Source organism: Macaca fascicularis, chromosome 5 (genome assembly GCF_037993035.2).
Source record: "Macaca fascicularis isolate 582-1 chromosome 5, T2T-MFA8v1.1".
In the NCBI taxonomy this organism is placed as follows: domain Eukaryota; kingdom Metazoa; phylum Chordata; class Mammalia; order Primates; family Cercopithecidae; genus Macaca; species Macaca fascicularis.
In genome coordinates this window covers 38,545,351-38,558,541 of record NC_088379.1, presented here as the reverse complement: position 1 = coordinate 38,558,541, position 13,191 = coordinate 38,545,351, and the positions used below count along the sequence as shown (strand labels likewise).

At 45.3% G+C, this 13,191-nt stretch overlaps 1 protein-coding gene across 4 annotated transcripts in view; it reads right to left on the bottom strand.

The window, feature by feature from the left end:
* The window catches only part of WDR19 (WD repeat domain 19), a 93,929-nt gene that overhangs the window by 8,952 nt on the left and 71,786 nt on the right, over positions 1–13,191 (bottom strand). The window contains exons 29-34 of one of the 4 annotated variants that reach the window (XM_005554696.5): positions 11,083–11,160; positions 9,124–9,220; positions 6,809–6,933; positions 4,181–4,262; positions 2,226–2,376; positions 66–189 (exon numbers count right to left, since the gene is read on the bottom strand). In XM_005554696.5, the coding sequence (XP_005554753.1) occupies positions 66–189; positions 2,226–2,376; positions 4,181–4,262; positions 6,809–6,933; positions 9,124–9,220; positions 11,083–11,160 (657 nt within the window). Of the gene's footprint in view, positions 1–65; positions 190–2,225; positions 2,377–4,180; positions 4,263–6,808; positions 6,934–9,123; positions 9,221–11,082; positions 11,161–13,191 lie in introns of those variants that run through there. The other 3 variants (XR_012434785.1, XM_005554697.5, XR_006698179.3) reach the window with 3 other exon arrangements.

Sequence of the window (13,191 nt, the reverse complement as noted above, 5' to 3'; positions counted from 1 at the left end):
TCAAGTATTCAAATGGGTTACAAATATATATGCAAAGAAAGGGAAATTACTATAAAGGAACTCACTGTTGCAATGCAATATGGGATACTGTTTTTACATCCAGGACAGAGGAGTTCACACTCTGGGAGAAGAAATTTGCAGAATGGACATGGAGTCGTGGCCTCTTCTATCTCAGATGTATCAGGTCTCCTGTGAGGAAGAATCATGTCAATTAAAAATACCGTTTTATTCACGTACCGGGGATGGCAAAGAGAAAGCATATTTGGAAAACCAGGGACACATGACACACCTACTTCATAGTCAGACTCTGGGCTTAGAGAGATACTTACAAGCTCACACCAGCTCTTGATTCACTCCAGGGAGGAGGAAGAGTACTTAGGATTGGTTAGGTTCTAGGGTGTTACATGGGCCACCTTTGGGAACCGGAGTTCATAGCACATTCAATGGCAGAAAGCACGGGTAGGTCTTGTGGTCTTCTCTCTTCCTGTGCTACTGGAGTGGTGAGCTTGGTGTTTGTCCTCTGTCTCTCTCTTTTGTGTAACAGAAGTGGTAAAAGCTATACCAGCACTGTCCAATAGAACTGTCTGTGACAATGGAAATGTTCAGATTCTGTGCTGTCTAATATGGTAGCCATAAGCCACATTTGAACACTTGAAATACGGGTAGTGTGAAAAACTAAGTTTTAACTTTTATTCCATTTTAACTAAATTTAAATAGCCACACATGGCTAGCAGATACCATATTGGACCACACAGCTATAAACCATTTGTGCATGGGGAGAGAATGACTAGCATCTCCTCCCAGCCAGAGCCTCAGCTAGTGTGATTCTATGCTGTGGGGGTAAATATGATCTTGCATTTTCTAGTTACCTTCTCCCCACCCCATTCTCCATGCTAGCAGGTATTCTGGGTCAGAGTGATTTGGTCTGAAGCTACTTAGGCTTAAAAAAAGGAGTATTCCACGTACTCCTATCCACCTTAGAGCTCTCTGCCATGAGGGTGGCTCCCAAGTCCAGCTACCAGTGAAGTGTCATTTGCTTCCATTTGTCATTACCAATCCAGTCATCTCCCTGGGCCTAAGGTCTGGGTCAAGACTCAGGGACCTGGGTCTCATCATAATGTAATGAACAGGAACCCCAAATGTCATCACTCCTCTGAATAAGTGGTTGTTTAGAATTACTCCATGACTGCAATGACTTTTTTCTTTTCCAAATGCAAGGGCTACTTTTTCCTAGTTTTCCTTTAGAAAAACCAGGCTACTGACGCTTTCTGAAGCGAGGACGTGCCTAAGGGCTTTGGGGCTGCACAGGATTTGGAAATGGGGTCTCCACTGGCAGTGGGCCTGGTGAGCAGGAAGTTCCTCACACTGAGAATGCCCACGATTTTCTATCCCTCTTTGGCAGACGTAGTTCGCTGCTTCTCTCCATCTCCTTGCCAGCAGAACTTTGTTTCCACTTAGCAGCCTTAAGTCCTGTGAGGCAGAGTACTGGCCACGGAGGTGAAAATTGAAGGTCCTGAGGATGGTACCTTCCTGAGCAAAAAGGAGAAGATCCCCCTGACTTCTCATTTCCCTACTTCTTCCTGCCTGGAACGAAGACGTGATGTCTGGGGGTGTGGCAGATGTCTTGCCACCATGAGGAGGAAACCTCTATGCTATGGATGGCAAAGCTGGAAGACAGGGGCATCTGGGTCTGGTGGCATCAAGGCACAGTGACACCAGCCCTGGACTGTGATGCCTTGCATATGAGTCAAATAAATACTGACTTGGTCAAGCTGCTGTTAGGTTTTCTGCTGCTTGGAGCTGAATACAATCCTAATTGCTATGCCCGCCTTTTTTTTTTTTTTGACATGGAGTCTCACTCTGTTGCCCAGGCTGGAGTGCAACAGCACAATCTCGGCTCACTGCAACCTCCGCCTCCAAGGTTCAAGTGATTCTCCTGCCCCAGCCTCCTGAGTAGCTGGGACTACAGGTGTGCGCTACTAGGCCCAGCCAATTTTTGTATTTTTAGTAGAGATGGGGTTTCATCATATTGGCCAGGCTGGTCTTGAACTCCTGACCTCAAGTGACTCGTCCACCTCAGCCTCCCAAAGTGTTGGGATTATAGGCGTGAGCCACTATACCTGGCCCCCTGCTGTTTTCTTATTGAACCCGCACATTGGCAGCTACATTTTGGGAAATGCCTTTGAGAAATGTGATTAGATAGCGAAATAGCTGTCTCTGCCTACCTGACCATTCCCTCGATCTTCTTTTTGTATTTGGCATCTATTTTGCTGCGGTATTCAGGCCTCATCAACATAGCTGCGAAGCTGAAAGCAGAGTTCTTCAGGCCTGCCCTGTGGCACTCAATCACAGTTGACGTCAGGATTGGTACAATGTCTGCAAGAGAAAATGGGAGAGCAGTAAGGGCACAGTGTCTCCTGTCCTCAGTGATACAGGCGGGACTCCACCCTGGTTCTGTAGGAAAACAGGGTCATAGCCTCTGAACTTTGCTTTTTCTGCAAAGAACCAGATATGATCTGTTTAATGAGGAAAGTACGTAGCCGTGGGGTCAGGCTAACTGCCCATCAATTGCTTTTCCTTTGATTACACCATGTTCTGCCTTGTAACGCTGGGACCTGCATCCTTTGAGGCAACACTTTGGTGAGTTTCCTTTCACACCTCTTAGATACATTTTTTTGCATCTGACAGGACTGCTGATAAAAGCATAAGGGGGATTAATGACTTTATGCACTAATCTCTCTGCAGGCATCAAATTCTTTCTTCAGGACAGACACCCAGAATTACTGGCTCAAAAACAGGACCTTTTAAAAAATACTCTTACCACAAATTGCCAAACTGCTTTCTGGAAAGGCCATACCAATCTCCATTCCCACCAGCAGTCATGAGAGTGCTTGTCCTATCCAACACTTTGCCCGCATGGTAGACTTTCATGTAACGATGACGACAAAAATACACTTAAGAGAATATGGGTTGGCCAATTATGACCCATGGACCAAATCTAGCCCTCTGACTTTTTATATGGCCCATGAGCAAAGTATGATTTTTACATTTTTAAATGGTTGAAAAAACATCAAAAGTATTTTTGTGACATGTTAAAAGTGTATGTGGTTAACATTCGTGTCCAAAAATAAAGCTCTACTGAAACACAGTCATGCCCATTGGTTTATGTATTATTCATGAGAAGATGGCAGAGTTGAGCAGTTGTGACACAGACCATATGTCTCACGAAGTCTAAAATATTTTACATCTGGCCCTTTACAGAAAAAGTTTGCTGATCCCTGTCACAATGTGACAGGATTTAATTATTTAAGAATGCTATCATGACATGGCTTTAAGAATAGTGGGGCCTTTTCAGAGGCAACACCCTACTGTGCTTGTGAACACAGAGTCAGACTATTATTAGCTGACAATGTGATCTCGGGCAAATGTTATTTCTTTTCTTTTGTCCCAGTTTGTGCAGAAAAGTACTTGTGTGTGCAGGCCTGAGACTGTCATCCTTGGAAAGGCTTGAACAGCTAACCCTTGGCTCGCATCTGGAACATAGATTTGGAGACGGTTCCCACCATTTCCAGAACTGATGAGTGGCTCACCGTGCCTAAAATCTTTGTACAAACAATGTGGTTTATGCTGAACACCTGCTCTTTGGGAGCCTGGAAAACTGGGTACATGCCAGGCAGGGGGTGCCTATGCGACCACACCCCAATAAAACTCCTGGCTGCTAAGTCTCTAATGAGCTTCTTGGCACTCTACGTTTCACCATGTTGTACAAGTCAGTCTTGGAGGAGTTACTGAACTTGCGTCCTGTGTGCTCCACTGTGAAGGGACTCTTGGAGGTCCGTGCCTGCACCTGCTCGCCTTTGGGCGAATCCTTCTGCTCATTTTGCCTCAGATGCTTTTGCTGTGGTAAATCTCAGCTTTGGTACTACCGTGTGTTGACTCTTGTAAATCCTCCCAGTGAAGAATCATCAAACCTGGGAGTGGTCTTGGGGCCCTGACATGCCACTTCACGGAGCTGCTGTGATAATTAAACGAGTTAGTGACAAGGGCCTGCACAAGGGGTGCCATGCACAAGGGGTGCCATGCCAGCGTGGGGCATGGGGCATGCGGCCTGGGGAGCCTGCACAAGGGGTGCTGTGCCAGCGTGGGGCATGGGGCATGCGGCGTGGTAAGTGGTACTTACGTGATGGAAATTTGCTGATGTTGTTGGCCACCCGAATAAGCATGCGAGCCCCTTTCATGTGATCTCCATTTTTAACATGAATCTGAAACAAATGACATATTTTACTCTTCTCATAGTCATTGATTAGCCCCAATTCATGGTTTGTTCCCCCAAATAACTCCTTGATTATGGCCCAGGATCACTGTGGGATCCTTGTAGACTTTCCTGGCTGATGCCACTGGAGATCCCTCTCTTTTTTCTCTTCAACAGCTGCTGCCTGGCTCCATGGCCTCACCTGCCTCACCTACTCTATGCTCTGCTTTTGACTTTGCCCTAGACCACTTGATATGGTTCAAATCCCCAGTCTATCTCTTACTGGCCATTCTTGGGGGACCAACTTCACCAAGTTGTGGTAAGACCTGAAAGCTGAGTGAGTCAGGAATCAGGCAGAAAGAAAGAGAATGATCTGCTAAAGGAAAGGGGCCCTGTCTGTGCTAAGAGGGCAATGATGGGCGGAAGGCCTCAGACTAGGCAAGGACCAGCAGGGTCAGTGACACATTGAGGGGTGCATTTAGGATGGGGTGAGCCTCGAGAGTCAGCAGGGGCAAGGCCATGAAGCCACTGCAGTCATCCAGGGGTGAGATAAGGAGGCTAAAAAGTGAGGCAGTGGGGAGGAGAGAAGCAGGCAGATGAGGGGTCAGGGCTGCTGATACTTGGTGAGAATGTGCAGGGTGAGTGTGGAATGACGCTAACGCTTGGGGCCAGAGAAAAAGAAAAGGATGAGAGAAGCACCCCTGTGGCTTATGGTGCTAGAAAGCTCTGTTGCAGGAGAGCCTCTGTCAGGAATTCCTATTTTTGCCCCACATCTTCCACCAATGTGTTTCCCCTCCCCCACTGCACTCCTAAAGGCTCCATTTTGCCAGATTCTGTGCTCCCAGGACATTGATGTCACCACTCATGTCTGCAGCTGAGAAAGACTCTCCTCCTTCCAACCCCCATCTTTATGGAAGAAGGGTCCTCCTGACTCTCTGAAGGGAAATGTACTCTTGGAGGTTGCAAGTTATAACTCCAGATGCATTTCCCTTAGAATCAGCATTATAGACCTGTACAGTCTCATGTAGTAGTCATTAGTCATGTATGGCTACTTACATTTAAAAATTAAAATCATATACAATTAAAAATGTAGTTTATCAGCTGTACTAGCTGTATTTTAAGTGCTCCACAGCCAGGTTAGTGGCTACCATATTGAGAAGTACAGATATAGAATAGTTCTATCACTGTAGAAAGTTCTACTGGCCAGTGCTGATATAGACAATAATTAGGATGTAAATAATTCATAACATGACTGCTCTTGTGGACAGGTCAGAGAACCAATTTAGCATTAATATGAAAAGATGTACTGTGACATCAATGAACATTTGAAAAAATATGTCAGTTGGATCTGCCTGTATCTTTACAGAGATATGTATATATATAAATGTACACATGAATATATGTGACATTTATGTAAGTTGTATTGTGTCTTTTTCTAGAGTTGAGGTCTCGCTCTGTTGCCCAGGCTGGAGTGCCATGGTGTGACTGTAGCTCAGTGCAGCCTCAAACTCCTGGGCTTAAATGATTCTCCTCCCTCGTCCTCCCAAAGTACTAGGATTACATGTGTGAGCCACCATGCCCAGCCTCATTTATGTAAATTATACATACAAGTACTTGATGTTTGCAGGATCTATTTTTGTTTGTATTGATAATTACTGATTTCAAAAACAATATACACAACTAAACATAATCCCAATTTGGTAAAAAACATGCATTTATAGAAGTACAAAGAATATATACAACACAGTGTTAACAATTGTTATATCTGGACGGTGGACTTAAAGGATGAATTTTTAAAAAATTATTTTTGATGTTCTTTACACTTCCTTAGTGAACATGTATTATTTTTACATTTGGATGAAAACTAAACAATATTTAAAAAGCAGTGGAATTTTATGAAATCCACTCACAAAATAAATAAATTAACAAGTTTCGGATAAACAAAGATGTTTTAAGTAAATCTATTTTTCTGGCACAGGTAATACATTTATGTGTTTCAAAATCAAAACAATATAAGAAAGCAGGGCATGGTGGTTCACATCTGTAATCCCAGCACTTTGGGAGGTCAGGAGTTTGAAACCGGCTTGGCCAACATAGTGAAACTCCATCTCTACTAAAAATACAAAAAAATTAGCCGGGTGTGGTGGCGGGCGCCTGTAATCCCAGCTACTCGGGAGGCTGAGGCAGGAGAATTGCTTGAACCTGGGAGGCAGACGTTGCAGTGAGCCAAGACCGTGCCACTGCCTGGGCGACAGAGCAAGACTCCATCTCAAAAACAAAACAAAACAACACACCACACTATAAGAAGATGCACATGGGGAAGCCTGGTCCCCCTCGTCTCCCTGTCCCCACACTGGAGTTGGTGCTGTGCCTCCTGCCCCGTGCCTCATTCCACACAAGGCAGCGTATTGTAGAAGGGTTCTGTATCTTGTTTTGTTACTTAACAATACAGAGATCTAGGCAATCACTCTAATCCAATGGAAAATGCCTGGAGAAAATCTCAATGGGGGACAAACACCTGGCAGGTTATGTCCCAAGTCACTCCATGGGCCTCACCTTCACTAGTATATAGCTGTGCAGAATCATGAGGTTGGTGGCCATCTCGGAGGGAATTTTGATCTTCTGGGATTTCAGTTCTGCGTACATACTGAAAAGAACATCGTGTGCATTCCGGTAGTTGCCTTGAAAAAAGGTGGTAAAACTACATTACTGCAAAGGGTGAAATTTGAGGACGTTCTATGGACTCCCATCTTACAAGTGGATTTTGTTAATCTTGTTATTCGTAATCGCTTAATAATGTCTTATTCAAAGCAACTCAGCAGATTTCCTATCTATCTGTCTGTCTGTCTGTCTGTCTATCAGAGACAGTGTCTCGCTCTGTCACCAAGGCTGGAGTGCAGGGGCACAATCTCTGTTCACTGCAACCTCTGCCTCCTGAGCTGAAGTGATCCTCCCATGCCTGGCTAATTGTTGTGTTTTTTGTAGAGACAAGGTTTTCACCATGCTGCCCAGGCTGGTCTCAAACTCCTAGGCTCAAGAAATCCACCCTCCTCAGCCTCCCAAAGTGGTGGGATTACAGGCGTGAGCCAATGCACCCAGCCATAGTTCCTATTTTAATTGATGTTATGAACACCTAGCCAGTCCCTCTGGTGAAAAATGGTGGTGTCCTCCTTGATGTCTTACTCTTCCTCAGGGCACCCCCCTGGCCCTGAAGTCCACCAGGCCATGGAGTTCTGAGTCTCTCATTCTCCCAATTCCAGCCTCGCTTCCCATGCCCACTGTGAAAGCTTCTCACCATCTCCTTCTGCAGTAGTGCTCATCAGGATTGCTCTGGGCCCACATCTGATGTCAGAGTATGCTTTGAAAACCCTCAAGCCTTCATCCACACTCAGACACCTCAAGGTCACACCCCTGCATAAAACCCTCCAATGGCGCCACTCACGCCTGTAAGTGCAAAAATTCCTGAGCAGAGGACTCGTGCCCTTCAGGATTGGCCTCCGCGCTCCTTTCTGGCCTGATTTTCCCTCCCTTCCTTCTCCAGCCTTGCCAGCAGTTTTCCTCATCCCAGCACTTCCCCACACCCCCATTTCCCCACATCCCAGCACTTTGGCTCCCAGCACCTCCCAGTCCCCCTGTCTCCTGCTCCCCCATCCTTTTAAAACTCAGCCAAAGCTTTCATTGCCTTCTCTCATCTCCATCCTCCAACTCTCCCTACTCCAACCTTCAGGATGCTGTGGGTAACCCAGCAGTCGCTCTTATTTTAATTGTGCCTTTTCAGCCTATTTCTCTTTCTAGTCTGGCACTTGTCACCCTGTCCAACAACTCTGAATTTACTTTCTGTCTCTCCCATCAAATTATGACCTTGAGGGCTGAACTGTGGCTCAGTTCTCTCTGTATCCTGAGCTTCCAGTACGCATCTGACAGGAAGAAGGTGTTGTTAGATCAATGTAAGCTGAAAAAAGTAATTATTTATTTGACTGCATATTTTCCAAAACTGTGTCCACATCTATAAAGATTTAAGATCAGCTCACAAAAATTAATGAAGATATCAGACTAATTCTGTCACTCAATAAGCACAGACAGCACATGTGAGCAGGACCATCCTGAAGAGTCTATCAACAGTCTCTGCATATTATCAAGAACTAGGTCTGCTGGGCGCGGTGGCTCAAGCCTGTAATCCCAGCACTTTGGGAGGCCGAGACGGGTGGATCACGAGGTCAGGAGATCGAGACCATCCTGGCTAACATGGTGAAACCCTGTCTCTACTAAAAAATACAAAAAAAAATTAGCCGGGCGTGGTGGCAGGCGCCTGTAGTCCCAGCTACTCGGGAGGCTGAGGCAGGAGAATGGCGTGAACCCGGGAGGTGGAGCTTGCAGTGAGCTGAGATCGCGCCACTGCACTCTAGCCCGGGTGACAGAGCGAGACTCCGTCTCAAAAAAAAAAAAAAAAAAAAAAAAGAACTAGGTCCATAACAGCACCGCATCATTACCCTCCATTGCCTAATGTCTCATATTGTTAAGGCCAAACACAGGGAATGGAAGAAAATGCCATGAGTCTGTAGGAAGGGGGTTGTGGGCTGGAGGGGTGACAGGAGACATCATTCATGAGGCAGAAACTCTGAGGCTGTGGGGGAGGAGAGGAAATAGCACTTGATAAGAGACGGTCTTAGTCTCTTACATTTATACAGTCTCCTGGGACAGTACGTTGTTTAACCCCTCTGAAACCTAGAAATGGTCATCTCTTTAGTCTTTTGGGTTCAAAGCAAGCCCATGTTAGGAATGTAGGGGCTACTCTTTCCTACACAGAAAAGGGGCTGGGGCTTGATTCTGCTGCCTGTTTGGGGAGTAACACGTATGTATCATGGACCCACCTGCAGACTGCTCTTCTCTGGCAATGATGATGGCAGTCTGGGCAGCTTCTCGGTATTGCTTCAGAGCCATGTACAAGCGGAACAGGTACTTGGCATCCTGACATATAAACCATTATAGAAACATTAGTTTCTTCGTTAGCTAAGGGGAGATTAAATTTTGTATTTCAGTTAGAATCACATTCATCTGCCAGTAACTGAGAATTGATACTGCTTTAAAAAACTCAATGAATAAAGAATTAGTTTATTTATTAAACATTTATTCAGAGCTCAATATGGCCAGGTGGTATTCTAAGTACTTGAGAAATACTAATGCATTTAAATCCTCATACCCACCCTGAGAAGAAGGCACTATTGTTATCCTGATTTCACCGATGAGAAGCTGAAACAACAGGAGGGGGCCAGCCAGGATTTGAACCACAGAATCTGAGTCTGTATTCCTGACCCTAGTCCACAGACCATTTCTCATGTGCTTGGAAACAAACGATATTCTTACATGACACATGAATTTTGCAAACTTTCAATAATTTTTATATGCATATCAATTTTCTCTGACCTATAAAATTTTCTTTGGCCTTTGGCCATTTTCCATTCCTATTCCAACTTTAGACAGCTGCGAGCATCTGATGCTGGTTTTCAGATTATTAGAGTAAGTGGACACCACGGGAGGTGGCTGAAGCAGCTGAAGGGCCTGTATCCTTTGATGAGTTAACTGAGCTGCTCTGGGTCTCTGTGGCTTTATCTGTAAGATGCAGAAAATGGACTCAGGGACCACTACAGTCCTCTCCAGCGGTGACATGCTATTGCCCTTGCTTCCAATCAGTGACTTGAGTTCTTCACCAGCAAATGTCCTTGAACATAAAGCAAAGGGGAAGAAGGAGGTCTGGGGCATTCTCAAAGGTATGTGAGTCTCTCCTCACCAGGACTGGGAGAAGATGGACATTCTGTAGGAAGCCACAGTGAGTCACATATTTTGAAAATATGCTTGTAATGATTTCTTTCTTACTTTTTCTTTTTGAGATGGAGTCTCACTCTGTTGCCCAGGCTGGAGTGCAGTGGCACAATCTCTCAGTTCACTGCAACCTCTGCCTCCTGGGTTCAAGCAATTCTCTTGCCTCAGCCTCCTGAGTAGCTAGGACTACAGGCGCGTGCCACCACGCCTGGCTAATTTTTGTATTTTTTGTAGAGACGGGGTTTCGCCATGTTGGCCAGGCTAGTCTCCAACTCCTGACCTCAAGTGATCCACCCGCCTTTGCCTCCCAAAGTGCTGGGATTACAGGCATGAGCCACCGCACCTGGCCAATTTATTTCTATTTTATGTTATAGAGAACTACCTTTATGCTTAATCTGATTTTTGTTAATTTCCATAATTTTGGGAATGTAAACAAAGCACACTCTGAGTTTTAGAGATGAGTGCTAGGTCATCGTTTCAATGTCAGTGATCTTTTTTCATAGTTTATTCTAGTAAACAAAATTATAACATTTGAGAAAAATTGCATGTGGTGAGGATTGTTATCTAGAGGGGCATGGCTATCTCACAGGTGACAAAGCCAATTTTAAAGAGTAAATATACATTATCCTCCAAAACGCAGGGTCTGTCTAGATCAAGCTTGCTCTAGCCATGGCCTGCAGGCCACATGTGGCCCTGGACAGCTTTGAATGCAGTCCAACACAAATTTGTAAACTTTTTAAAAACAGTACGACTTTTTTTTGTGATTTTTTTTTTTTTTTAGTTCATCAGCTATTGTTAGTGTATTTTATGTGTGGCCCAAGACAATTCTTCTTCTTCCAATGTGACCCAGGGAAGCAAAAAGATTGGACACTCCTGGTCTAGATTATCTACACTACTGGCAGGGAGAAAGTTTTTCACGTCTATGTTGTAAAAGCATGATGGGTAAAAACAGGCAGAATCAAACTGTAACTGGGATCTGAGGACGCACACGAATCCCACGTGTTCAGTACCTTAGGCATGCCATCGTTTTCCCCCAAGAGGTGGTCTATCAGCTGATTGGTCAGCAGTTCATCTTTGGCCTGACCAACCTGTTTAATAAGAAAGGAAGACCCAGCAAATTCACCATCTTAAATCGAGCAACACTGGAGAAAAAGACAATCTTCTGCTTAGGGAGATGGAATAAAAAACATTAATAGTATCTATAGTAAAGTGCCTGAAATATGACATAGGATCAGGGCCTTTCTTCATTTGTTGCTAGATTCTCCATTACTAAAAATCTATCCTTAGACGCTATAGCTTTTCTTAGCTGCTGTATCAAAATACCATATTTTCTTTCACATGCACAGAGAATGTACTTCTTGGATTTATTTATTTATTTATTTGTTATTACTATTTTTTGAGATGGAGTCTCGCTCTGTTGCCAGGCTGGAGTGCAGTGGCACGATCTCGGCTCACTGCGATCTCCTCCTCTTGGGTTCAAGCGATTCTCCTGCCTCAGCCTCTTGTGTAGCTGGGACTACAAGCATGCGCCACCACACCCAGCTAATTTTTGTATTTTTAGCAGAGACGGGGGTTTCACCATGTTGGCCAGGATGGTCTTGATCTCCTGACCTCATGATCTGCTCACCTCAGCCTCCCAAAGTGCTGAGATTACAGGCGTGAGCCACCGTGCTCGGCCCTTGGATGTTTTAATAAAAACTTTAAGATAAATGACTATGACACCTTGAGGACAGCATCTTAAGCACAAGCGCTGACACAACGATATCATTCCAGGTGCCCTCCTCTGCAGCGGCTCCCTGAGGAAAAGGTCTTGAGCACAACTACACGTCATCAAAAGTGTAAAGAAGTGAGGGTCCCAGCCAGAGAAGCCTGGATAAAGGCAAGCAGCTGAAATGTGGGTGCGGCTCTGGAGAGAAGGCTGGCTTAGAAATCTTTACTTAAAAGTCATCTCCAGGCCCGGCACGGTGGCTCACGCCTATAATCCCAGCACTGTGGGAGGCTGAGGCGGGTGGATCACTTGAGGCCAGGAGTTCAAGACCAGTCTGGCCAACATGATGAGACCCTGTCTCTCCTAAAAATACAAAAATTAGCTGGGTGTGGTAGTGCATGCTTGTAATCTCAGCTACTTGGGAGGCTGAGGCATGAGAATCGGCTTGAGCCTGGGAGGCGAAGGTTGCAGTGAGCCGAGATCGTGCCCTTGCACTCCAGCCTGGGTGATGGCGTGAGACTTTGTCTCAAAAAAAAAGAAGAAAAAAAATTCATCTCCATAAAGGTGAGTGAAATCATTGAAGTATTGGGTGGTGTTGAACCGGAAAAATTATGTACCACATTGTAGGATGGGCATGTATGAGTTTAATAGGAACAGAATGTGTGAGGTCAGGAATTTAGGGGGAGCACTAGGGAATTACTGACAAAATTAGGAGGCTTCAGACTTCTGTGTCTATTAAAAAGGAGTGAGCCAAAAACACACCTGGAGCTCAACTTAGGGGAAGGAACACTGAACAGTCTTGTCATGGTAATGACATTACCATGAGAAAACCACCAGACAATGGAGGAAATGATCACTAGGGACTCAGCAACACATGGCCTTGCTTGCTACACCTCAGGGGAGGTATGAGGACAAGTCTGCAAGTTATCTGTCCGGTACAGGAAGGGTGCAATCAGCAGACTTGAGTAAGAGAGAGATGGCCCTGAACCTGCAGGTGCAGAGGCTCTCAGGCTGCAGGATTTCTGCACACTGCCCTGCCTGTGGTCACTGTCAGGGCAAAAGCTAGGCTTTCACCAATCTGTGTCACCTCTGCTCTTGCCACTTCGGTAAAACAGGGATGTTGGGACATAAATGATAGAGCTTGTTCTCTTGATGGCTTCTGTGGATGGCTTTGGGTGAATAAGCCAGGACAGAGAAATGGTTAAAGCAAAGGCTCTGGAGCCAGCCTGCTGGGGGTCAATTGAGTGACACTACTTGAGACCTGTGTGATCTTGGGCAGGTTACTCTTGGGGCCTCAACGTGGGCAGTAATAGCACCTAACTCACAGAACTGCTGTGAGGATTAAATAAGTCAATACACGTATGCGGCTTGAACAGGTGCCAAGTAGACAGGATTGTCAAATACAGACAAC